General features: G+C 39.0%; 2 protein-coding genes and 1 non-coding gene across 3 annotated transcripts; all 3 read right to left on the minus strand.

Annotated features, from left to right (window-relative positions):
* Positions 1–8,969: 8,969 nt before the first annotated feature.
* lgals8a (galectin 8a) lies at positions 8,970–16,623 on the minus strand. Its single transcript, XM_044329553.1, has 9 exons — positions 16,361–16,623; positions 14,442–14,530; positions 14,124–14,331; positions 12,758–12,877; positions 12,568–12,618; positions 11,339–11,365; positions 10,363–10,451; positions 10,054–10,222; positions 8,970–9,559 (listed from the first exon to the last, which is right to left on the minus strand). Exons 1-9 carry the CDS (start codon positions 16,397–16,399, stop codon positions 9,410–9,412), a joined length of 942 nt encoding a protein of 313 aa, XP_044185488.1. The 5' UTR covers positions 16,400–16,623; the 3' UTR covers positions 8,970–9,409.
* An 827-nt stretch (positions 16,624–17,450) lies between these two features.
* On the minus strand, positions 17,451–22,086 carry LOC122965731 (ribonucleoside-diphosphate reductase subunit M2). The gene is made up of 10 exons (XM_044329919.1): positions 21,846–22,086; positions 21,526–21,594; positions 20,592–20,738; positions 20,364–20,480; positions 20,117–20,250; positions 19,927–20,021; positions 19,685–19,818; positions 19,487–19,591; positions 19,282–19,395; positions 17,451–18,075 (listed from the first exon to the last, which is right to left on the minus strand). Exons 1-10 carry the CDS (start codon positions 21,933–21,935, stop codon positions 17,923–17,925), a joined length of 1,158 nt encoding a protein of 385 aa, XP_044185854.1. The 5' UTR covers positions 21,936–22,086; the 3' UTR covers positions 17,451–17,922.
* Positions 18,756–18,894, minus strand: LOC122965837. Its single transcript, XR_006398316.1, has one exon. It is a non-coding gene; the product is annotated as a small nucleolar RNA SNORD94 (small nucleolar RNA).
* Positions 22,087–23,498: the final 1,412 nt, after the last annotated feature.

A 23,498-nucleotide genomic window follows, 5' to 3' on the forward strand; every position in this document is an offset into this window, starting at 1 on the left:
GTTGGAGGCTTTGGTGTGGTTTGTTTATGTTTTAAAAAGTTTAAAAAATGAGAATAGGAAAGAAATTGTCCGGTAATGTTCGTTCTCAGTGTTTGTGCACTGGAGGTTTCAAGTTTCCACATCACACCAGTGTAAGTTGCATACTAGACCACAATTGTCTCCAAACTAGTTGTGATGTCACAATCACACTCATGTCAGGTTAACTGCACATCATTTGCACAGTGAAGCTCAAACATTCAATTGTCAGAACAAAGAGAAAAACATACTTGACTGGAGGGACTTAAAGGTTTATTTCTCAAAAAACAAGCAAGCAAACAATAACATAGATCAGGGTTCCTATTGTGTCTCGGGCCCACCCAGGTGCATGCTGGTCTTATACCTACCTGCCTACCTACCAATATAATCTCAGGTGTCCATATTGTTACCCACTTCACAAAACAATATACTAGTAAACATGCTAAACAAACAAATAATTAAACCAAACAGCTCAAGAAAACGCTATCAAAATCATAAATATCTAGAATAATCTATTATTATTATTATTATTATTATTAAAGCAGCAAACCAAACTAAATAGCTGCTACATCAACATGCTCACAGTGAGAATGTAAGCATGTTGATGTTTAGCAGGTATAACATTTACCATGTTTAGTGTGTTGGCATGCTATCATATGCTAATTAGCACTAAACACAAAGTGCAGCTGAAGATGATGGCAATGTTGTTAGTTTGAGGCATCTGGTCACAAACTGAAGTGTTTTGACCTCATGATGGTGCTAAAATAAAAAATGTTAGGAAATCAAAGTTATTACAGTTTATCCAGAGGGGAACATGAACATCTGAACCAAATTTCAGGACAATCCATCTGATAGTTGTTAAGATATTTGAGGGAAAGTGTTGAACCTACTTAAAGACATTATCCACAGAGCCGTGCTACTAGCAGGGCTAAAAACTACAACACTGTAAACACTAAGAGCATCTTTTACACACAATGGAGTACAATAAAGACCGACATGAACAGTAAATATAAAGTGTATTGAGACAAAACTGTTGCACAAAGTGAGGAGGTAATAAAGTTACGATACAAAAAACTACTTGAACAAATTTAAACACTTATAACAACACTCCAGTGTTTTTGCAGCTTAAAATGCAGCAAAACTGTTGATGCAAAAGCAGCTGAATGTTCAGCTTTTAATATTTTTTCATATAACTAATTTCTAATAGTCTAATAAGTTCACTAAAAGTTATCTGAAGGTTACACAAAAATAACCTTCAGAGAACTTATAGGGAACTTTCCCTTAAGATTCTCTGAGGGGTTTTTTTTGTTTTTTTTTAAAAACCCAGGCAACCTTCAGGGAACATTCTCTGAAGGTTACACAAAAATAACCTTCAGAGAACCTTTAGGAAATGTTCTATAAAGGTTATTCTTGACAAAATCTTCAGAGAACCTGGGTCTGGGGTCTTTTGGTTAAGAAGTCCAGTATCCAGTTACAGATGGAGGTACTGATGCTGAGGTCACTGAGTTTGGTGATCAGTTTGAAGGGAATGATGTTGTGTTGAAAGCTAAACTAAAGTCAATAAACAGCATTCTCACATAGGTATCGTGCTTTGTATGCAAAGATAGTATTGTGTGTGTTTAAAAGGTAATAATTTGACAAATTGGTCTCTTTGCATAGTGAAACTTGTGAAAATTGAGCCAAAGCAAAAATAAAATACTAAACGGGGGAAGGGGGAGCATATATAGGCTGAAAAGAAGAGGACCCAGGATGGAGCCCTGCGAGACGCCGCACTCTACTTTGTGTCTGCTGGAGTGGAAGTGTGACAATGAAATCTCGTCTACGCAGGTAGGATTCAAACCACTGGACAACCATGCCAAACAGGCCAGTTTCTTAGCCTTTCGAGAAGAATCCCATGATCTACTGTGTCGAATGCAGAGCATTAGGACTGAGGTTTTGACGTATGAACACTATGAATACTATATTTTAAGTCAATGTGACACATAGGGTATTTACGTGTATTTTACGTGTATTACAATAGTAATATTATTCTATGTGTATGAAATTGATCAATTTAATGCGTCACTGATTTGAGTAAAGGCACGAGAGCAACTGTGTGTATATAAGCTGTGGGTTTGCGCTGCGTTCTTCAGTTGGCAGTTACACACAGTTACACATAGAGTAAAGCTACTGAAGACCAGCAAAATCACCATTTGTTTTCATTTATTCTTTCAGGTGAGTAAATATGATCTAAGCACCTTCAGATTTTATCAGTAGTCTACCCTTAATAGATAATTTGTTTATATAGTTTGTATTGTGCTTCGTTATATTGTTTGAGGGAACTGTAACGTAAGGTAACTTGGAGTGGATGCAACCGTCACTAAAGCTAACGTTGCTCCTCAGGGATTGAAGCTGTTATTTCTCTAATTTTGACAATCTAACCTGTGAAAACACATTAGCTAAAATTGTAAGGACTATAACTTTTGGTAGCTGTTGTTGGTTTTGTTTAAATATATTGAATTGTAATTTAACGGGTTATTGTTTGTCGAACGTTTGAGCTAAACTAACATACGCTAACGTCAGTTGTCACTTGTTGCCATAGCAACGGTAAACATTCACGCACGAGCTAATAGGATGTAAATAGAGTGCAGAATCAAGCTTCATTATAAATATAGCTAAAATACATGGTAGATTGTGTGATTTTAGTAGTTAGTAAACCTATAGAAAAGAGCTTAATTTGTAATACCATTGAATTGATTGTAATCTTTGGGTTCATATATTGTTTTCTATAAAATATACTAACAATCATAAGAATTGAAGGTCAATGAATGAGTTTTAATACCTTTTGATATATTAGAATTTGTCATTTCTAATACTTTATTATAAGCCCATTTTATGTTTATTGGAATACAATAGTGTGATTGTTGCCACATACTGTATATTTTTCTTAGCTAGATGAGTTGGCAGTTACACATAGAGTAAAACTACTGAAGACCAGCAAAATCACTGTTTGTTTTTCTTTTATTCTTTCAGAATAAAACCATCGCTCTTTTTAAAAATATATATGTTCATCCTGAGTCCAGTGTAATTCATGGGTGCAACATCAACATTATTTTAATTTCACTCAGTAGTTTTTAGTTTGTTTTTATTTCATAAAGCAACAGCTGTCAGTCACATAAGCGGGATTTGGATTATTTCACAGTTTTATGGTGATAATATACAGAATATTTTGCCTTAAATATAATTTTGAACACTTTAGGTCTCCATACTGGCCAGTATGGACAGACAGGAGGAATGATTACACACACCAACAACTCTTTACATGTACATAAAGACACTTGAGTACATTAAGAAAGAGACAGCTTTTACTTTAATGTATTATGGCTTTTATTTAATTTATTTAGTAATTTATTTTATGAATTTCATGTTTTAAAATGTTTTTTCCCTTTTAGAAATCTTGATTATGTAGGAAGGATTCAAACACTGGACAACCGGCCAGACAGACCAGTTTCTTAGCCTTTCCACAAGAATCCCATGATCCACTGTGTCGAATGCAGAATATTAGGACTGAGGTTTTCAGGTATGAACAATGGTATTTTAGTCAACATTATTTTTATTTCACTCAGTAGTTTTTAGTTTGTTTTTATTTCACAAATCTACCTTTCAGTTCAGTTTTTATAACTTTGTTGATGTCTGACAGCAAAGATATACAACATAAACAAACATTTGATTAGATTTTTTATTTTTGTTTTGGAATTTTTGGTTGTTGTGTTTTGGATTGGGGGTTAGGTTTTAGCTTTTAGTTGGGGGTTTAGGTTTTAGTTGGGATTAGGATGGTAGGTTTTGTTTTAGCTAGGATTCCGTTTTAGTTAAGATTAGACCCGGGCTTAGGTTTTAGTTGGGATTCGAGCGGTTAGATTTAAATTGGGATTAGAGGGGTTCGATTTTAGTTGGGATTAGCAGGATTAGGTCTCAGTCGGGATTACTGGGGTTAGGTTTTGTTTTAGTTAGGATTTAGTTAGAATTAGACCTGGGGAAAATCCATGCAACAGGCGGAGGGGCCACCGTGCTGCCCATGACGTTTCTCACAGCGGACATTTTGACTGGTGAAACACAAGCGGAGCTGTACTCCAGTTACATGCGGCTCACTGACACATCTACCTGGAACACAGACGCTGCTGTTATATGTCAAAATACCCGCTGTGACAAAGGTCTATTAGCTACATTCATCCCACTAATCTTTAGCTGGGTTTAGAGGGGTTACGTTTTAGTTGGGATTAGGGGGGTTAGGTTCTAGTTGGGATTGGGTTTCAGGTTTTAGTTGGGATTAGAGTGGTTAGGCTTTAGTTGAGATTAGGGGGTTAGGTTTTGTTTTAGTTGGGATTTAGTTTTAGTCATCGCTGGTGTCCATGAAGCACAGCCTGAAGGGCTTGGCTAACGCCTTGCCCACGGCTGTAAAGAACCTGGCCACCTTGGAGTTCTTAGGAGGCGGGTCTACGAGCGTGTTCAGATTGATGTTTAGATATTTCACAACAGCACAGGCGAAAGACGGATCATCGGTTGCCATCGCCGCCTCCACCAACTGTTTTGGAGAGTCATATTGCTGAAGAAGGTCTTTGATCACCGCCTTGTTGATCTTCTTGACATCCTTGGCTTTTGTGATGGAAGGAACCATGATGATGCCCTCTTCTTGAGCTTTTTGTGAGACACGGTTGATGATGGCTTTGATATCATCAGTCTGCAAATCTTTCTTGGCTTTCCACGGCATTCGGCCAATCAGCCTCGTGACCAGACCCCCGACAAGGTTGCTGGTCAGCCTGTCTCTTGATGACAATGAGAGACCCTTACTGGAAAGTGGCGCCAGAGTGGAGGAAGACGCCGCAGTGCCAATATAGAATCCCTTTGTTTCCTCCCAGACTAAATCGGGTGTTGTCTCTCGCTGAGGTATTTTCTGGGAAGCCAAAGTCCGACTATCAACATGTAGCCGGACATTCAAGTGGTCACAGACGTCATCGCTGAAGCAGAAGTCACTTGGAGTTAATTCCTCATATGTTGTAGAGGGTGTTGTAGTCAGCGTCTTGCTGGTGTCAGGGGACTCTGGCCCAACGAAGATCACTTCTTGTGAAGTCAGGGTTTCAGGGGACTCTGGCCCGACGAAGATCACTTCTTGTGAAGTCAGGGTTTCAGGGGACTCTGGCCAGACGAAGATCACATCTTGTGAAGTCGGGGTTTCAGGGGACTCTGGCCCGACGAAGATCACTTCTTGTGAAGTCGGGGTTTCAGGGGACTCTGGCCCGACGAAGATCACTTCTTGTGAAGTCGGGGCTTCAGGGGACTCTGGCCTGATGTTGTCTTCTTCTGTTGGGGTCAGTGATCTTGTTATCAGGTCATCGATCTCAGCAAATGCACCGCACACTTTCTCATCGTAACTTGTTTTCACTGACGGCTCTTTCTCCAGCCAGTGGAGCATCAGCTGACAGAACTTTCCCACTGCGCCCTCTGTCATTGCATACAGGACTTCAGGAGAAAAGTTGGGGTGAGTGGTGCCTATTTTGAACCTGCGCTCTGAGATGACAGAGTCAGAGAGACTTCTTCCCATTGGCAGGATGGGGATCTGATACATCTGGCCATTCATAAGGTGATGGTACATTTTATCCGTCAGTTCTCTTGAAAACTTCCTGATCTCTTTAGCGAGCGCAGCGTTTTCCAGTTTGTTGCTGGTACATGTTGCAGTTTGCAGGTCTGATTTATTAAACAAGTCGTCGACATCGTTTTTGATGGTGTCAAAGTCTAACGGAGGAGATGACAGATCTCCGAAGCTGGTCATTGTAGTTCTGCTGGTGGGTCTAGACTCAGGCCTGGGAGACTCTGGAATAGCCCCAGGCAAGGTCACCTCCTCGACTTCCTCCATGATTCTCAGCAGAGACCTGCTTGAATCCTGTTTCAGACTAACGACAAAGTCTGTGTCATTGCACTGAAACGCACTCTTCAGTTCTTCCAATGTGGTCTGGAACTGATTTCTGGCAATCTTAAAAAAGGTGTGTTTATGCAGGACTTGTATGGCGTCTTCTGACGGTATGACCTGTCCGGCAAAAAAGTCCCTCACCTTATCGAGGGCGAGTCTGATGTTATAACGAGGTCTGGATGAGCTTCTCTCACTGCAACAAGTAATATCTCCGAAGACAGGATGCTGCAGGTCTTCACTGATCATTGTGACGATCTCAGACGCTGCATCATGAGCCTCCAGAGAGTCACTGAGTGGCACGAGAGCAGTTTCAGCCTCTTCTGTGTGGCTCACTGTCTCACTGGACCATTTTTCTAGGATGTCACTCACTGCTTTGGTCACTGAGGGGACGCTGATGTCAGAGTTGATACTCTGAATGGATTGACATCTCTCCACCTTAATGTCTTTTGGGCGCAAACACGGCAGTCCCAAACACTGGGAGTTCATCCTACATAAGAGTCCTTTGAGACAAGTGAAAGCATGACTCACCATGCGATGAAGGTTCCTGCTGTTGGACATGGTGGGGGGCACGTACACGGCCGGCTCTGATGGCCAGCAGGTGCTGTTGGCGGCGGTGGATAAAACAGACCTGATCCTCTCAGACACTTCTTTTTCAATTAGTGTAGAGAGTTCCAGGATGCTCTGACTTCTTACTTGTGGGACGTCAAGAGCAGTTGAGAAACACTGGGAGAGGGCGTCTCCCAGGTGAGTGTTGTATGTCTCCAGTTCAACTGGAGACGTGGTGTTTGAAAGGTGCTCCTGAAAAACGGGCACCACAACTCTCAGCACTGCCGCTGACAGTGCTTGGACAATTTCAACAAGCATGTTGACAAGAGTGGCCTCTGTGGCCGGGTGTTTAATGCCTGCAGCCAACAGGATCCACTCTGCCGGCGATATTTGGTCAAAAAATCTGTTGACCACAGGAAGAAGAGCCTCCGACGTAACCATGAACGTGTTCTGGGATCCGGAGGAGCTCATTGTGGACACAGACATCTTTCTGGTGTTTTGTATGATGCTCAATAAACTTGTTTGAAACTTTCTGTTTGTTGGGTCTCTGGAGTGTTAAGATCCTCACTGTGTGCGTAGGGTGTGGTCTCAGAATCACCTGTGACGGCTGAAAAGTGAATTTATACCGGATTCCAGCTGTATACCCAAGTTTCTGTGGCTTTGATGCGCCACTTTTAAATTGAGATGAAAACAGAGATCAAAGCGCGTGTCTTCTAGAACACACATCAAAGACAATCACAGAGAGAGAGAGAGGTGATGTCATTGGACTAATGGCCGCGGCACTCGTCATCAAATTCTCAGTCCGCGCACCACCTGTGCGCATGCGCTGCGCATGCCGGTGTGTGTTTTGGAGTTTGAATGAGAGAACATGCAAAGAAAAAATATCCACGTTTAAACAAATGTAATTTATCTTGTGGACACAGGGGATCTGACAGGATCTTTTCTTATTTCTCCATAAGTGTGTTTTATTTCAGCCTTCCTTCGCTCAAATGGATCGAAAACTGGCTTTTATGTGCGCCACGTTTCACACACAGAGGATCAATCGAGGTTTTATTTTCCTCATCACATCAAACAAGTAACTTAAGTCCGTTTTGAGAATACAATAAATGTGAATCTGATTACTGATAGCTCATTTTTTCACTCGCTTCTTTCTTCTGGATCATATCAGAAAGCTGATCTTCAGCTGGAAACCTGAGACTTCTGTGAGACTTGACTTGACTTGAGTCTAGAAGGTAAAAAAACTGAGGAGATTTGACTTGGTGACTCCTGAATATTGAAAAATGCCTCACTGAACGTTCTGTGCCTTTTGGAGCTTTTTGTGCCAAACTGTCATTAATAATTAATAACAGAACGCAACGTTTCTACAACCTAATGCACACTTTGAGTTCTGGCACCGGAATAAAACGAAGAAAACTCAGATGAGAGAAGCATTTTATTTAAAGCAATAATTACTTTATCTAAACACATACACGAGTAGCTCAATAGTTTTCTCTCCTCTACAGTAAATCGACAATTTTCCTCCTGAATCCGTGAAAATATGTTTATACAGAAATCACTTCTGTATCTGCTAATTCCTGCTTTAAGGTATTAAAAAAAGCTCATTTTCGTTTTGGTAAAATGTGTAAGAGTATTATTAATGTGTTTTCACTTATCTATTGCACTAATTATTAGAAACAACACATTTTTCATTTGTTCATTTGTTATCAAACCTGTTTTTAACGAGAAGTCGGAGGGTGCTGCCGCCTACTGCGAGGGGAATTTATGATAAAAATGTCTAAAAATATCTTTGCGATCTCCCACAGTTTAACTGTTACACACCCATCAACTGTACGTAACGGCTCGTGCGTCTCATAAACACAATCAGGACGCTGCGTTTTTTTTCTGCTCATCACTGAAAACGTCCTGTCAAAAAATTATAACCACTATCATGAAAATATTCCAACAAATGAACGATAAACCATAAACTGAGTGTCTAGAAAATGTTGATTTCTTCTGGTTTAGATAGATATGTGTGTAGGTGTATATGTATATTTTAGGATTTTATTGGGAACCTTCATCAGAAAACATGAAAACAGATGAGACACTTACAGACAAAACCACTGAATGATATTAAAATCAGAGAAGTATAACTAACAGTATTCTTTCACACAAACATTACTAAACATATTCTTATTGATATCCACTTATATATATTCATATACAGTAAATTCATTAGCATTTTATTTGCTTTATTGGCTCCATACAATACTGTGCTTTGCTTTGATTGTGATACACATTTAGGAACGCAGATAGATATATAAATCGTATTTTGATTTCAAACAAATGTAAATCCCTAGCTCAGCTATTCTGTTCACTTTTCACTAAACTGTCTGTGTGTCCACAGTGAAGATTTCAACAGAAGAAGAAGAAGAAGAAGAGTCACTTGATCAGACATCTGGAGGAAGAGAGAAGACGCCACACCAGCTCCTGTAGGTTAGTTTATTTGATCTGGTCACATCCCAACATTCAGTTTTATTAACATCTTCACACAGCATGTTAAAAGGAGTGATTAAAGATGCGCAGACAGGAGATCAGTTAGCAGTTCGATGTGTTTTCTTGGTTCGAGCTCGTCGAGACATTTCAAAATTTCACTTGATTTTACAATACTTCAACTCCGGCTTCAGGTTTGAGATCTTCTTGTGATAAAAACTCACATTATGAACTCAAACTTTACAGTCAATAAAAAATAAAACACTTTCTTCGACAGATTTTGTTAAATGTTATTGACTTTGGCGACGGTTAATAATGTGACGTCAAGCATTTCCTCACACTTTTATAAATACTGTATATTAATACATGTAAAAAGATGCAGGGGTCATGCAGTCAGTGGGGAGGGGGGGGGCGGGGGGGGTCAGAGGTCAGAGGTCAGAGCAGCTTGACATCCTGCAGCGTGACGTCTCCCACCACCTCCAGCTGGGTGATGCAGCTCAGGTCCTGGACCCGGTGTTTGTAGTCCAGCTGGTGGAACCCGTTAACGGCCACTCTGAACTGCTGAGAGTCACACAGGATGATCATCTGGACACAAAAACACAACATCATCATTATTATAACTATAATAAAGTTTACATATATAGACGAGTGAGTGAGATGTGCTGTCTTTGTGCCTTTAGCTGCACAAATGTAATAAATGGAAAGTGTTTATTATCTCAAGAAGGAAACCTCCCTGTTAGAATTAGCTAGAGTCCTGGACTTTATGTAGGAAGTGGATGATTTTGTATTGAAACTGCAGGAAGACATGTTTGATTTTAAGAGGAGGTTTACTAGTTTACGTCTTAAAACAGATAAACCTTTAATTACATTTTTGTGCAGAGGGAGGACTGTGGATTTTGTCCCCCATCACTTATATTGGAAGCACATGAAGAAGAGATATTTAAATGGTCAGTATGAACACCGAAACCTGTTTTAATGTTTATTAGGATGTCTGATTCTGTTTGTATAAAACTGTTCTGCCTGTTCATGACGACATTTAAAGGAATTTTAAATTTAGGTGAAAAACATTCAGAAAAAACCTCGAAGTACTGTCCCGCAGCGAAGGGGAAGCTGCTCTCCAGCTGCGTCTCCTCGGGGCCCCAGCAGCCAGACAGGAAGGAGTTTCTGATGAAGACGCGTTTCTTCAGACGTGGGTTCAGATGAAGAGCGATGTCGCTGCCGCCGGACACTCGCAGGTTCACACCGAAACTGAAACACGACAGAAAACTTTTATCATCTTAAAATATTCAGGTGTCTTCGAAAGATTAGAGAACATTTAGATTTATAACACCTGTATGTATAAATGTCTACCTGGGTTTTAATCTTGTTTTATAAAAGCTGTAGGTTACCTCGCTGCATTCTGATTGGTCTGTCCTTTGATGGTGATGTTGCGTCTGTTGCTCAGACCTTTAACCAGCTCACCTCTGAAGGGAACACTCTGCCAAAAACACACCAAAAAAGACTTCATCAATCACAACATCACAGACACTTTTAGATTATTTTTTTTTATAGATTAGATTATTTCTTATATCGAACATGTTAAAATAACAAAATAAAATATAGGCAGCGAAACAAAACAAAACAAAAAACAAAAATAACAGCAAACTTTCAGTAAGCGAGTGGGAATAAATATAACTTGCATAGAAACAATGTCAAAAAGACATTCTCTACCACGTTATATTATTCCACCTCTTTGTTCATTCGTTCTATATCTGTTCAATGTTATTTTTAAAGATTTGTTATTTAATGTTCTACATGTTTTCATTTCTTCACTACAGTTGTTGTGTAGATTAACTCCCTTTGTTGTGATACAGTGAAGTTGTGCATTTGTCCTCACTAATTGTTTTTTGAACATACATGTTCCTCTGACATCATATTTACTTTCCCTCATTTCAAACAACCTCACTTAAAGGATCATTCAGGCTATTTTCTTTGTTTTTCTTCTTGTCATCAAATCTCATGTTTGGACCCGACAATGAGCTGATTCACTAACAAGTATCGTGTGTTTAGATCTTAAAGATCTTCTTCAACTGATCTGAAAACATGAAAATCCCCAAAAACTGTTTGACTGAATTCTCTTCTTCACTATCAGAAATTAAAACGTTGACTTCTGCCTTTATTTTCCTGCCGATACTTGTTTAGTTTTACTCATGTAGCACCTTTAAAAGAACTGATACAGAGGAAGGAAACAAGGTTTTTTAAAGCAGCAACAAGAATTTACCAAACAGGATGTGTGTTTATCTCCAGATTAGTTCAAGAAGGAACAATAAGACAGAGCATCACAGCCTCAGAGTTGTGTAAAAATCACACAACAGTAAAACTCACCATGTCGCCTGACGAGGACGTTATCGTCTGAAAGAAGAACAAACAAAAACCTGTTTAAACTCACATTAAATAAAACATTCTTCCAAAATAAAAGAGCTGCAACTATTAGTCATTTTACACCATTTTCTGACATTTTATGGACCAAAGGACTAATTGATTAATTGATAATTAAAATAATCTTTAGTTATTTACATTTTCATCTCTATGTTTTGTGTCCTGATGACACTTTTAAGATGTCAAATATTAAAACAAATTCCAGCTTCTTAAATATGAATGTTTTCTGGTTTCTTTCATCTTTTCTGACAGTAAACTGAATATCAAAACAAGACATTTGAGGAAACGTCATATCGGGAAACGTTGTTCGACATTTTTCACCATTTTCTGACATTTTAAAAAACTAATTGATTAACTGAGGAAAATCATCGACAGATTAATCGATAATAAAAAATAATTGTTAGGTGCAGCCGTACACTTATTGGTTTTCTTGCGTTGCAAAAAATTACTCAAACCTAATCTATTATTAAAAGTAGTTACAGATGATGTTTTTGGTGATCGACCGATGGAGCTCTACATTCTTCCAAAATGAGTTAGTGATGCTAACTAAATGTTTATTTGTTACTTTACAGTTTCTACTGTGATATTTCTGTTATATTCTCTTATTTTCTATATTAATAAAAGTTAAGTAAAAGAAACGGTGAAACATTTTCTGCAAACTCCACAACCACAAATATTCAACAGATTAGCTGCTTTCAGCTTCTTAAATATGATGATTTGAAGCTTTTCTTTGTCCTACATGAGTGAATATTTTAGATCTTTAATCAGACAAAACGAGACATTTGAAGACGACATTGTGGCCTTTAAGATATTATAACATACATTTCTCACTATTTTCTGACATTTTATAGACAAAAAAACTTCAATAATAATAAAAATAATCGTTAGTTGCAGCTCTATAAAAGTGTAGCTGATTGAAGAGCTGCAATAATTAGTCATCAATTAGTCAATCGACAGAATATTAATTGGCAACTATTATTTAATTACATTTTTGTTTTGGACTGTTTGTCGGACAAAACAAGACATTTGAAGACGTCGTCTTGAGCTCTAAGAAATTATAACGGGCGTTTTTTTAACTCATTTGACATTTTACAGACAAAACGATTAATCGATAATGAAAATAATTTCTTGCAGCTCTAACTGATAGTTTCTGCAGTGAATAAAGAGTTTCTTACATTCAGCTCTGAGTCCTGGTGAGTCAAACTGGCTGCAGGAGAAACCGAACTCTAAAAGACAAAACAAAACATCTCGTTCACCTTCATCAATTTCAACTCAAACTTTCACAGACAGTTTCTTATTAAATAATCACACAGCCTTTGTGAAGATGAGCGGTTGTTGTGTGCCAGTCTAGTTTCAGGGACTCACAGAGCTCGGGAGGATGCCGATCGCGTCCACTTTGACCTTCCCAGAAATGAGCAGAGTGTCGACCCGCTCCAGGTCCAGTCTGTGTTTATACTCCAGCATGTGAGCTCCGTTCACAGCCACCTGCAGCCCGACAAACACACAACGATCTGATTAGTTCCAGTTAAAAAGCTGCTCGTTGTCACCACACGACAGCAACACTGAAGGAAGAATCTGTGATACAAATGTAAACAAAAGAGCTTTAAAGAGAACTCCAGTGATTTAGTTTATTATTATTTTATTGTTGTTAATTATTGGATCAGATAACCTGACTTCATTCTCTAGTTTGAGTCAAATTCCCAAAAAAACTGGATCCTACATTTCCCATAATGCAACTGGACGTCTTTCATTATGCTACAATCCACTGCAAGTCGGTAGTTCCAAGTCAGTATTCCCGACTTATTTGATTGATTTTATTTGACAATTTAATTTTACAGCTCTGCTGTGGCGTTGAGTGCTGATATAAAAGGAAAAGTCAGGATAACACAATAAAGCCCGCAGGCTTATTTCCTCTGTGGTCCCTCTGGGGATGGATTGGGGGGGGGGGGGGGGGGTCAAGATGGCGGATATGACGAGGCAAGAATGACACAGCACATTAATGAAAATAATAATAAAATACACTCAGCAAGTTTTTCGCTGTATTAACAACATCGATCATTACCTCAGCGCCACTCCATTAATAAAACCAATTAAAAATCTCGTACATCTAACGTAAATACATCAGTAAATCTAAATGTGTCCTGGTGCATCTGCTTGAAAAAAAACATGGACGGAAAATTTAAAGTTGAAACGTTTTGAGAAAAACGTGATATTTCAAGAAAAAAACCTGGTTAAGTTTTAATATTGTGAGAAAAACTTTGTAATATTATGAACATAATTTTTTGGGAAAAGAGCTGTAATATGAGAATATAAATTGTAAATATTACGAGAAGACCGTCATAATATTTCAAGAAAAAAGTTCATTTTAAGACTAAAGATGTAACTATGAAAAAAGTGGTAATATTTTAAGAATAATTCATATTAGAAACGTAATATTCCGTCGTGGTAAACAGGTGAGAACAGTCAGATTTTAAGTGTCAATAACAAAACACAACTTATCTGATTTGACTATTACTGACCCCAACGAATAGTAAACTGATGTTTAACTGTAAAATCAGTGGATTTCTTTAATGTTTTCAGATTCTGTCAATGTTTGTTTACATCAGTAATGTTTGTAAACACAGCAAACAAACAGGCTGATGTCATCAAGGTTTTTCTTCTCTGATCACATGTGAGACTCTTCATACCAGATGAGTCAGCCATGTTGTTCCTGCAGCTGCTCGTCTCTCACCTTGAACGTGTCCTTGAGGACGAGGATGATGAGTTCGAACGTGGCCCCGGCAGCGAAGGGCATCTCGTACAGGATCTCCTCTTTGCCCCAGCGCTCCTTCTCCAGCGTGTTGCAGACGATGCTCTTCTTGTTGAACCTCGGGTTGAAGTGAAAAGCCACGTCGGCCCTCGGCGTCACGCTGCTGCCGCACGTGAAATCTAGCTGGAACCTGCGAGACAGCGCAGAGGGCAGCAGGTGAGCTACTGAAGCAGAGCGCTGACGGAGCGACAGGCAGGAAGGAGAGGTGTGTTTTTATGGTTTTGTGTTGTGAGTTCACACCTGTCAGCTTTAGGCGGCACAGAGCCCTGAACGAGAACCATCTCCCCCGGCAACAGACCGCCCAGGATCGTCCCGGCGAAGGGGATCGCCTGTGGAGGAAGTCCGGAAAGTTAAGTTAACTTTTCAGTGATTGAGACAAAACTGAACAGCTGGAAACATCTGCTGAGATCCAAGAAGATTCAGGAGAAACATTTTAAAGCTTTTTAAATCAACAATAAAAATTACTGTTTAACGAGACGCAGCTCTGAAAACAGTTTAAAATCATATCTGGACTCCTGAGAGATAAAACCAACAGCAGGAAGCTTCAGTTACATTTACTGAGATGCTGAACACGGATGTCACTTTATACTTCTACTGTTTTTTCCCCCAAAGGTTAATATTTCCCTTATTACCTTCTTACCAATACAAGTAAATAAACCTGCATCGTGTTACTGGAGCTGTATTAAACTTTTAGGTGGCAAAAATGAGCTGTTGACCCCCGTGCACTGTGAATATATTAGTTAGTGATCAGTCAGTAATTAATTAGTTCTTACTTGATTAAGCACAATTTTATTTAGTAAAATGTAACAAAGGATTATTTCTAAGAATTATTTTCATTATCGGTTAATCTTTTGATCAATAAAACGTCAGTAAACTGTGAAAAATGTCCAAGTTGATAAATGTATTTTCATATTTTAACTGTTAAACTGTCTGCTCTTTCCTTTGAAGAAGTTGTTAAGCACTTGGAGTTGCATTTTGTGTATGAAAGGTGATATAAAATAACGTTTATTATCATCATTATTGATTTATTTTAACATCTTTTTTTCAGATGTTTAATTACTGTCATAGAAGAAAGAGAAAAGAATCAGTGAATATTCACATGTGTAAAGCTAGAACATGTTAATTGTTTTGCTTTAAAAAACAAATAATTAATAGATAATTAAAAGACCTTAAAGCTTTAACTGTGATATCTGTGTTACTGCTTTGTCTTGTGGGAGAGATCATGTATCTTGGTTAAATCAATATATAAATAACTCTAAAAGAAGAAGAAGAGCTTCAGGATCAGGTGATAAAGCAGCTGTTTCTTTAAAGGCCAAACTTGATTTTCTGTTTAACTCCTGAACATCTGGAACAGTCGCCCTCGTTTTAATCCAGCTTTGTTCTCTACGTTTATATCTGAGAGCTGCTGTAGTTATCAGTTATTTTACAGCTGAGAGGAAATTAGTAGTAAGTAACAAAGCACATATACTCAAGTATTGTGCTTAGGTACAATTTTTCCTTCGACCATTTTGATTTGATCATTGTAGTCAGAAAAGACGATACAACGTTTTAAAGAGCAGTTTACTGTTTCATATGTTAACTGTTTCATTTTAAAGTGAAGTCTGACAGGAATTCAATTCTCAACATGGCACCAAAAAGATTAAACAGAACTAAACTCCATAAGAAATTAGAGCTATTTTAAATTCCCTGCGTGTCTATGAGATACTGATCCGCAAAATAACTAAATCTTAGACGGTTCACAAACTAATAGGAACCCTTCTTACATTCGGCCTACGTGAAATACACCAGATTAGGATCATATACAAATAAATTACGTGTAATTAAGAGTCCTCCTCTATTATTCGTCCACTAAATAGCGTATTAAAGTAGCAAACTTAGCCGAAATAAAGTTATATAGTCGGTGTGGTGTATGTTGAATTTACCAGGAAATCCTACTTAATAGATACAACTACTTAAGTCGTGTTATATAAGAAACTTTCACGTTAAATATTCATTATTTTGTGCAACTGATGCAACGAATGTCGAGCGCTTAGCTGAGATGCTAGCTAGCCTTCCCGCTGTCATATCATCGATAAATTACCAATTTAACGGTCATGACAACAATGAAAATGAGTGCAAACAATTGACTGTGTGTAAGATATAAACAGAAGGCATCTCACCGGGTTTAAAAACGTTTGTTTCGGGTTTGAAATGGACATACTGCAGCAGAGTAACAGAGATCCGTGGCTACTTTGTTTTATTTACTTCCTCATCTGACGTCAGCAAGGATGGCGGTTACAAGGATGAGACAAGGGAGGGTGAAAACTTGATAAACATTACGGGTCCAAGGGATATAAATGTGTTTTTTTTTTCAAATCACCTAAAGATATTTTACACCGCCTCTACGTAACATTAGTTAACTCCTGTTTTTACTGTTAATACGCAGGGTCATGCACGTAGTCTGCTCCGGCATGATGACGTAGCTGTCCGCTCCTGGTAGTCTGAGCGTTGATTCAGTTAAGTTTCAGTTTCCAGTCTTATGAGTCCAATAATGATTAATTGACCATGACCTAGTTTACAGCAACTCATGACTTGTTTTATCTTTATCTCCCAAAAACAAGTCAGCAGGATTTTTAACATGAAAAGTTCATATATTTAAAAAAGGACAAGTTCACAACTTTTCAAGTCTGTCTTAAAACAAGTCAGGTGTCCATATGAACACTGAAAGGTTTTCCTCACTGTAATCATTCCTCCTGTTCATACTGACTATTTACAGTCTTTTAGCATCAAATTCCCTCTTTGTGTTTGCATTATGAAGGAATCTTCTGATGGTCAGTATGAACAGGAGGAATGATTACAGCAAGAAAAACAGGTTTCAATGTTTATTTGGGCTCCTGACTGTTGTTTTAAGACTTGGAAAATTGTGAACTTTTATAGGCCACACACACACCCCTAATCAATTAATCAAGAAAATTAATTATTAATGATAATAATCATTACTGGAAACAGCTGGTCCAAAAGACAAAATCCACCTGCCAACACCTCTAAAGCTCACTCATTGACATGTTATATCTCATTTGCTTAATCTGTACAACAAATGTAAAAATGACAAGTTGTAGTTTTATGTTTGGTTGCATGTTGGACTACTTCTTAGTCGGGAGCAGAAACCTCAAGAAACAAAATAAACGTATTTCCCAAAATGTCATATCTTCTCAGCTGTGTTAAAACAAGTTAACAAGCTGTAATAAACTGAACCGAGGCCTCCACAAACACAGTAAATGTGACTTTATTACAAAAAACACTAAACCATTCTGTACAAATTTAAACTAAAAAACACCATATTACATAAGTAGATAGATTTTATAAAACAAAACTCTACAAAGTTAGTTTACATACAAAAGAAAACAAAAATAAAACCAGAGTTCTGATCCAAACGTTACAGTTATCTGTTAACAGCAGTTATCCAGATAAATCAATACGTCTGATTAGTTTGGACAGATCTCTGGGCTGCAGTGCCCTTATCTGTATTCTGACTGGCTGAAAAGCTCATTTATTAACTTAACCACCTGTAAGCGAACAGCCAGCATCCTGAGATGCATAAAATAGGTCCTTAGTCCTTTACAATAGTGACAGTTCAGAGTCAACGCTCCTCTCAGGAGGAGCAGCACCGACGAGTCAAAGTCTCAAGAATCAACTTCTGACTGAAATGTATGTCTGAGTGTTGGTCCGTCCACCTCGGTCCTCAGAAGTCTGCGTCCAGCCTGAAGGTGTTGTCTGTGGGGCCGGACATCACGCCCATCCTCTGGTACTCGCCCACACGCTTCTCAAAGAAGTTGGTCTTTCCCTCCAGAGAGATGTTCTCCATGAAGTCGAAGGGGTTCTCCACCCGGTAGATCTACAGAGACACAAGAGTTTAGTGTTCTTTGTTAGGTTTGACTGAAGGCTGAAAAACATGGAGGTAAAATACAGATTTATCCTGTTTGTTCAGGCTGCATTTCTGTAATTTTGCTTTCTTGTTTTATTCTGTTCACACAAGATCTATTTCCTGTCTGTCTGCTGTTGCTCTTCCTGAGGTTTCTTCCATTTTTCATTCAGGTTTTTATTTATTTATTTTAAAAAAGGGAGTTATTCCTTATGTCAAGGGTCTAAGGACAGAAGATGCTGTATTGCTATACAGATTGTAAATCTCCCTGAGGGAAATGAAAATTTACTCAACGTGGAGGCTGTCAATTTTTGGGCCAATTCATGTCCTGAATATCAGGAAACAGGAAAAACATACCAACAATTATTTGATTCAAGCTACTTTGAAGTTGTTAAATCATTATATAAAAATCTATATAATCACAGAAGTTTCATATAATTTTCTTCCATCAGAATTTCATTTTTAGGTTGTGACACAGTTTATGGTTTAAAGGTTGTGAGCCGTTTAACTGAAGTGATTTTTACTTCTTGGATTTGTCTTATCTGAAGGATTGTTATTTAAAAAAACAAAGTAAGACACAATGTTCTGTGGCAGTTTGTGTTTTTTTCTTATCTTAAACCAGCTTTAATGATTGAGAAAGTGTGTGATGACGTTCTGCTCAGACAGGCGTCTGTTTCGTGCTGCTGCTCGTCTGTCAGTGAACCACTCGTCCTCTGATCAGAGCGTCTGCAGCAGCACTCAGCCCCCATCACTGGCTGAGGTCCGTACCCCTGCGCTGCTCATCATCACAGACGTGTTTTGTCTCCGACTTAAAGATATTCAGTTTACTGTCAGAGGACAGGTCATATAGGAGGTGACAGTTGACTGCGTTGACAACTAATTTTAATTGATTAATTGACTGATTGCAGCTATAAGTGTATTTTCCATAATGTCAAACTTTTGCTTTAACACCGAAGAGTCTTTGTTCCTTTATTTTCTGTCAGTTAATATATAGAAAATTAATTAATAACAATATTAGTCGTCATTTTAAGTTACAAACACCAAATTTGTGGACATCAGCTTCTTAAATGTGAGAATTTGTGACATAATCTAAATATTTATCATTATTTAACTGACTAATCGTTGCAGCTCTACAGTCCAGTTAAAGTCTTTGTTTGGGACTTTGTTAGACGTTGTTACCTTTGAGAAGCCGAGCTCCAGCATCAGTCTGTCGGCTACAAACTCGATGTACTGCTTCATCAGCTCACAGTTCATCCCGATCAGCTTCACCGGCAGAGCCTCTGTCAGGAACTCCTGAACACAAAGAGTTGAAGGATGTGAGCGAAAGACCAGACAGACATGCTGACATCATCACGTTCATGTGCTCGTGTCGCCGCTGACCCACCTGTTCGATCTCCACGGCGTTCCTGATGATGCTGGTGACGGTTTCTGCGGATGGTTTGTTCAGCAGATGTTTGAACATCAGACAGGCGAAGTCGCAGTGCAGACCCTGAAAGCAGCAACACACACAGTCAGACCACCGCACGCTTTAACAGCATCGAGGCGACGTGTCATGTTTGTCAGCTTCCTGTGGAAGACTCACCTCGTCTCTGCTGATGAGCTCGTTGGAGAAGGTCAGGCCAGGCATCAGGCCTCTCTTCTTCAGCCAGAAGATGGCAGCGAAGGAACCAGAGAAGAAGATTCCCTCCACGGCAGCGAAGGCCACCACACGCTCTCCTGGAGTGGAGGAACAACAGTGATGATCAATACCCGATTTGTGATCAATATCAGACCTGATCATCCAGGAACATGAACTACATGTGGAGTCTCAGTGAACTTGTTTACCGTAGTTGGCGCTCTTGTTGCCGATCCAGTTGATGGCCCAGTCGGCCTTCTTCTTCACACACGGCAGAGTCTCCACGGCGTTGAAGAGGTATTCTCTGAGGGTCAGTAAACACACCGTCACACAACAATTCAGCAAACACACCATCACACAACAGGTCAGCAAACACACCGTCAGACTACAGCAGCTCACCTCTCTTTGGCGTCCTTGATGTAGGTGTCGATGAGGAGGCTGTACATCTCTGAGTGGATGTTCTCCATGGCGATCTGGAAACCATAGAAACATCTGGCCTCTGTCACCTGCACTTCCTGGGTGAAGCGCTCCACCTGGTGGTCACAGAGGACAAGAACAAGATGAGAAAACAGGCAAACAGTAAAAATGGATCAATAATCAGTCCTGGTGACATGTTTATGGACAGTAGTGAGTCGGAGGTGCTCACCAGGTTCTCGTTGACGATGCCGTCGCTGGCGGCGAAGAAAGCCAACACATGAGAGATGAAGTACCTCTCCTCATCCTTCAGAGACTCCCAGTGCTGCAGGTCCTTCGACAGATCCACCTGAACAAACACATGACATCAATATCCCATCATGCAACAGCTGCTGGCTATAAAAACTGTTTTATACCAACTACAAGCTGTGATGCCTGAGTGGCTGGCGTTCATGTTTACCTCCTCTGCGGTCCAGAAAGAGGCCTCGGCCTTCTTGTACATCTGCCAGATGTCATGGTACTGGATGGGGAAGATGACGAAGCGACGAGGGTTTTCCTTCAGCAGCGGCTCTTCCTCACTGCTGCTGCTCTTCTTCACGGCTTTGGGCTGGGAGAAAAAAAAAAAAAGACACAAGAACGTAAACTACAAAACTACAAACTGTCTGAGGTCAAATAAACAAGAAAACACAATTTAGGGCTGCAAGGTTTAATTGATTCTCTTGTTCCAGCTTCTCAAACATGACAATTTGCCAGTTAGTACTCGATGATATATTCACACTCCACTATCCATCTATTTATCTGGTTAATTATAGTCTTTAAAAAAACAAAACAAAACAAAACAAAACAGAAAAACAGTGAGATCTAGGAATTTGCCCATCAAGGCAGTTAAGTTATCTCTAATGGAGAATCTTGTAGATCAAAATGTTAAAAAAATAAATAAAATAAATAACTATCTATCTACCTATATATATACACATATATATATTTATTTATTTCCACCGCACGTGTATTTTCTCTTAGATAAAGATTATAAAACTCTAAATCTTTGCAGTGTTAATACACAATTTGGACAATTCTGACATTTGGTTGCAAGCAAAGAAAAAGCTTTCACACATTTGTGAAAGAAATAACTATAATTCCTGCAGCATTTATCAACATTGAGACAGTTTAACATGTAAATATCAGCTGCAGTGCGTGGTTGAACAGTAATAGTGGTACCGGTAGTGACAGCTGATTGTTGTCTATGTTGGCGCCAGAACCGGCATTTTAGGCGCCACATGGACACAGAAAAACACCACAAACTGTCCATCATTTAGTTTAACACAAACACAGACAGCGTGTTTAACAAGTCAGCTTCAAATCTTGAAGCTTTCAGCAGATTCTGACTCACTTACCGTAGCATCGTCGAAGATTTTACGCGCGGTTTTGGACGCCAAGATGCGGGTGTTGTTCAGGCTGGGAGGCTGAAAGGTCAAAGAGAAGATATTAGTGATCAATAACTAGTTTCAGTCCTTCATTAATACGTTTTAGTTGATCACAGCAGCCAAAGGAAACCCTGATTAAATCTGGATCAACGAGCTGCGGGACTGAGTTGGTCGAGAAACGACTTCCGAGAGTTTTAACTTACAAACAACCTGAATATTCGCTTAAATCCGCCGTTTAACGTTTTAACATCAAACGTCAAACATGAGTGTTTCGGTCAGTTTGGTCTCACCGTGTTTTCTTTGTCCAGCGACATGTTGTTGATCTCGCTGCTGAGTTTGTTCTCATTCTTGACGGAAAGTGGAGAGCGAGCAGAAAGCATTTTGATTTCCTCAAGTTTAGACGGACAGAATAAATAAAAATATAAGTTAAGAAGTTAAAAGTAGAAGTAAAAAAAGAAACTAGAGGATCTAAACCAACTGGCAGCAGACAGAAACAGAACAGAGACTGAAGCGCTTTTTCTTGTCCGCTCGCCTTTTTATTGAAATCTTGGCGCTAGAATACAGTGAACCAATAGAAACGCAGCTCGTGCTGGCTCTTTAAACCGACGCAGCGACGGAACCAATCAGGTCACGAGCCGCATTCACGTGACACCCAAATTGCTGCGGGAAATTCAAACGGCTTTGTCTGTGCAGGGTTACAAAACTGCCCGAAACCGATGTTACAAAACTATTAAAATGAGCTTTATGCAACCTTTCAAATTTAGACAAAGAAAACATAAATTATTCACTTTAAAACGATTAAACTATGGTTAGGAAACAGTGTCATGACGTTAAAAATAATGTTAATTTCGCCAAACTTAGAACTGACATCCGTGATATGACACTTAATGTTAAAACTTGTTTAATTTGCATTTAAATCACTGTAGATGAGTGACACTTTTATATATACATGAGTGGTCGGAATAATTAATAATTACTAACTATACAGACCACATTAATTCGGTTTTACACACTTTTTAACCCTATATTCCTTTAAACTGGACTGGATATGTGTATGAACTGTAAACGTCTTATCAATATTTTGCTTTTTTCAGTGTTTCAACGCGTCTGACGTTAATCTGTTTGTCTTAACGTTTTTATAAAGTCGCATAATGTGTCTAACGGTGTTCAGTGTTTGTTTCCCGTTCATAGTGTATAGTTTGTTTCCCGCTGCCGCGCTTTTTTGTTGTTGTTTAGTCATCCAAAGGCGTTGTCACCTTCACAATTTAGCGCCAAAATCATTTCACACATCACCTATTCAAACTCTGCATTTCGAAATGTTATTTGCATTTTTGAATAAGAGAACCAGAGCTGACATGATCAGTTTTAACGTAAAAAAGTGCCCAAAGTATCAGACAACAAAAGGAGCACATCCCGGTGATTTTCCATTCTGTCAGTTGTCACTTTGACACGTTAAACACTGATTTAAAGACTGAATTCTTGTGTGTTTGTGTCTCTGATGAACTGATATGTGTTGTACCTTTCATTAGTTCAGGTTTCAGTCTCAGAAGCACAAGTTTAAGCTTCATTTTCACTTCTAATGTCGGAGGTTATTAGAGGGATTTTTCTCCCCTGCCGGCAAAACTCGCATAGCAACTATTTCCAGGTTGTTGCCGAAGCGAGAGCTCTGATTGGCTGCCCGGGGAGTCAACGACAGAGGCTGTAAACATACGTCAGCAGTCAGACGCCACCTAACGGCCGGATGAGCTTCTTTCACTCAAATAAGCACAAACAGTGGTGGAAAGTAACTAAGTTCATTTACTCTATAAGTACTGTACTTAAGTACAATTTTGAAGTACTTGTACTTTACTTGAGTATTTCCATTTGCTTCTACTTTATACCTCCACTCCACTACATTTCAGAGGGAAATATTGTACTTTCTACTCCACTACATTTATTTGACA

This window comes from Thunnus albacares, chromosome 16 (assembly GCF_914725855.1).
Source record: "Thunnus albacares chromosome 16, fThuAlb1.1, whole genome shotgun sequence".
Classification (NCBI taxonomy): domain Eukaryota; kingdom Metazoa; phylum Chordata; class Actinopteri; order Scombriformes; family Scombridae; genus Thunnus; species Thunnus albacares.

What these genes read in the sequence shown, in the direction of transcription:
- lgals8a (XM_044329553.1), bottom strand. Translation starts at nt 16,399, where the DNA reads ATGTCCATTTCAAACCCGAAACAAACGTTTTTAAACCCG. An exon ending in GTGCCGCCTAAAGCTGACAG is followed by an intron (nt 14,332 to 14,441) that starts GTGTGAACTCAC and finishes GCTGTCTCGCAG; the next exon opens with GTTCCAGCTAGATTTCACGT. An exon ending in ACCAGGACTCAGAGCTGAAT is followed by an intron (nt 11,366 to 12,567) that starts GTAAGAAACTCT and finishes TTCTTCTTTCAG; the next exon opens with ACGATAACGTCCTCGTCAGG.
- LOC122965731 (XM_044329919.1), bottom strand. Translation starts at nt 21,935, where the DNA reads ATGCTTTCTGCTCGCTCTCCACTTTCCGTCAAGAATGAGAACAAACTC. An exon ending in AAATCTTCGACGATGCTACG is followed by an intron (nt 20,739 to 21,525) that starts GTAAGTGAGTCA and finishes TTTTTCTCCCAG; the next exon opens with CCCAAAGCCGTGAAGAAGAG. An exon ending in TGGAGCTCGGCTTCTCAAAG is followed by an intron (nt 18,076 to 19,281) that starts GTAACAACGTCT and finishes GTGTCTCTGTAG; the next exon opens with ATCTACCGGGTGGAGAACCC.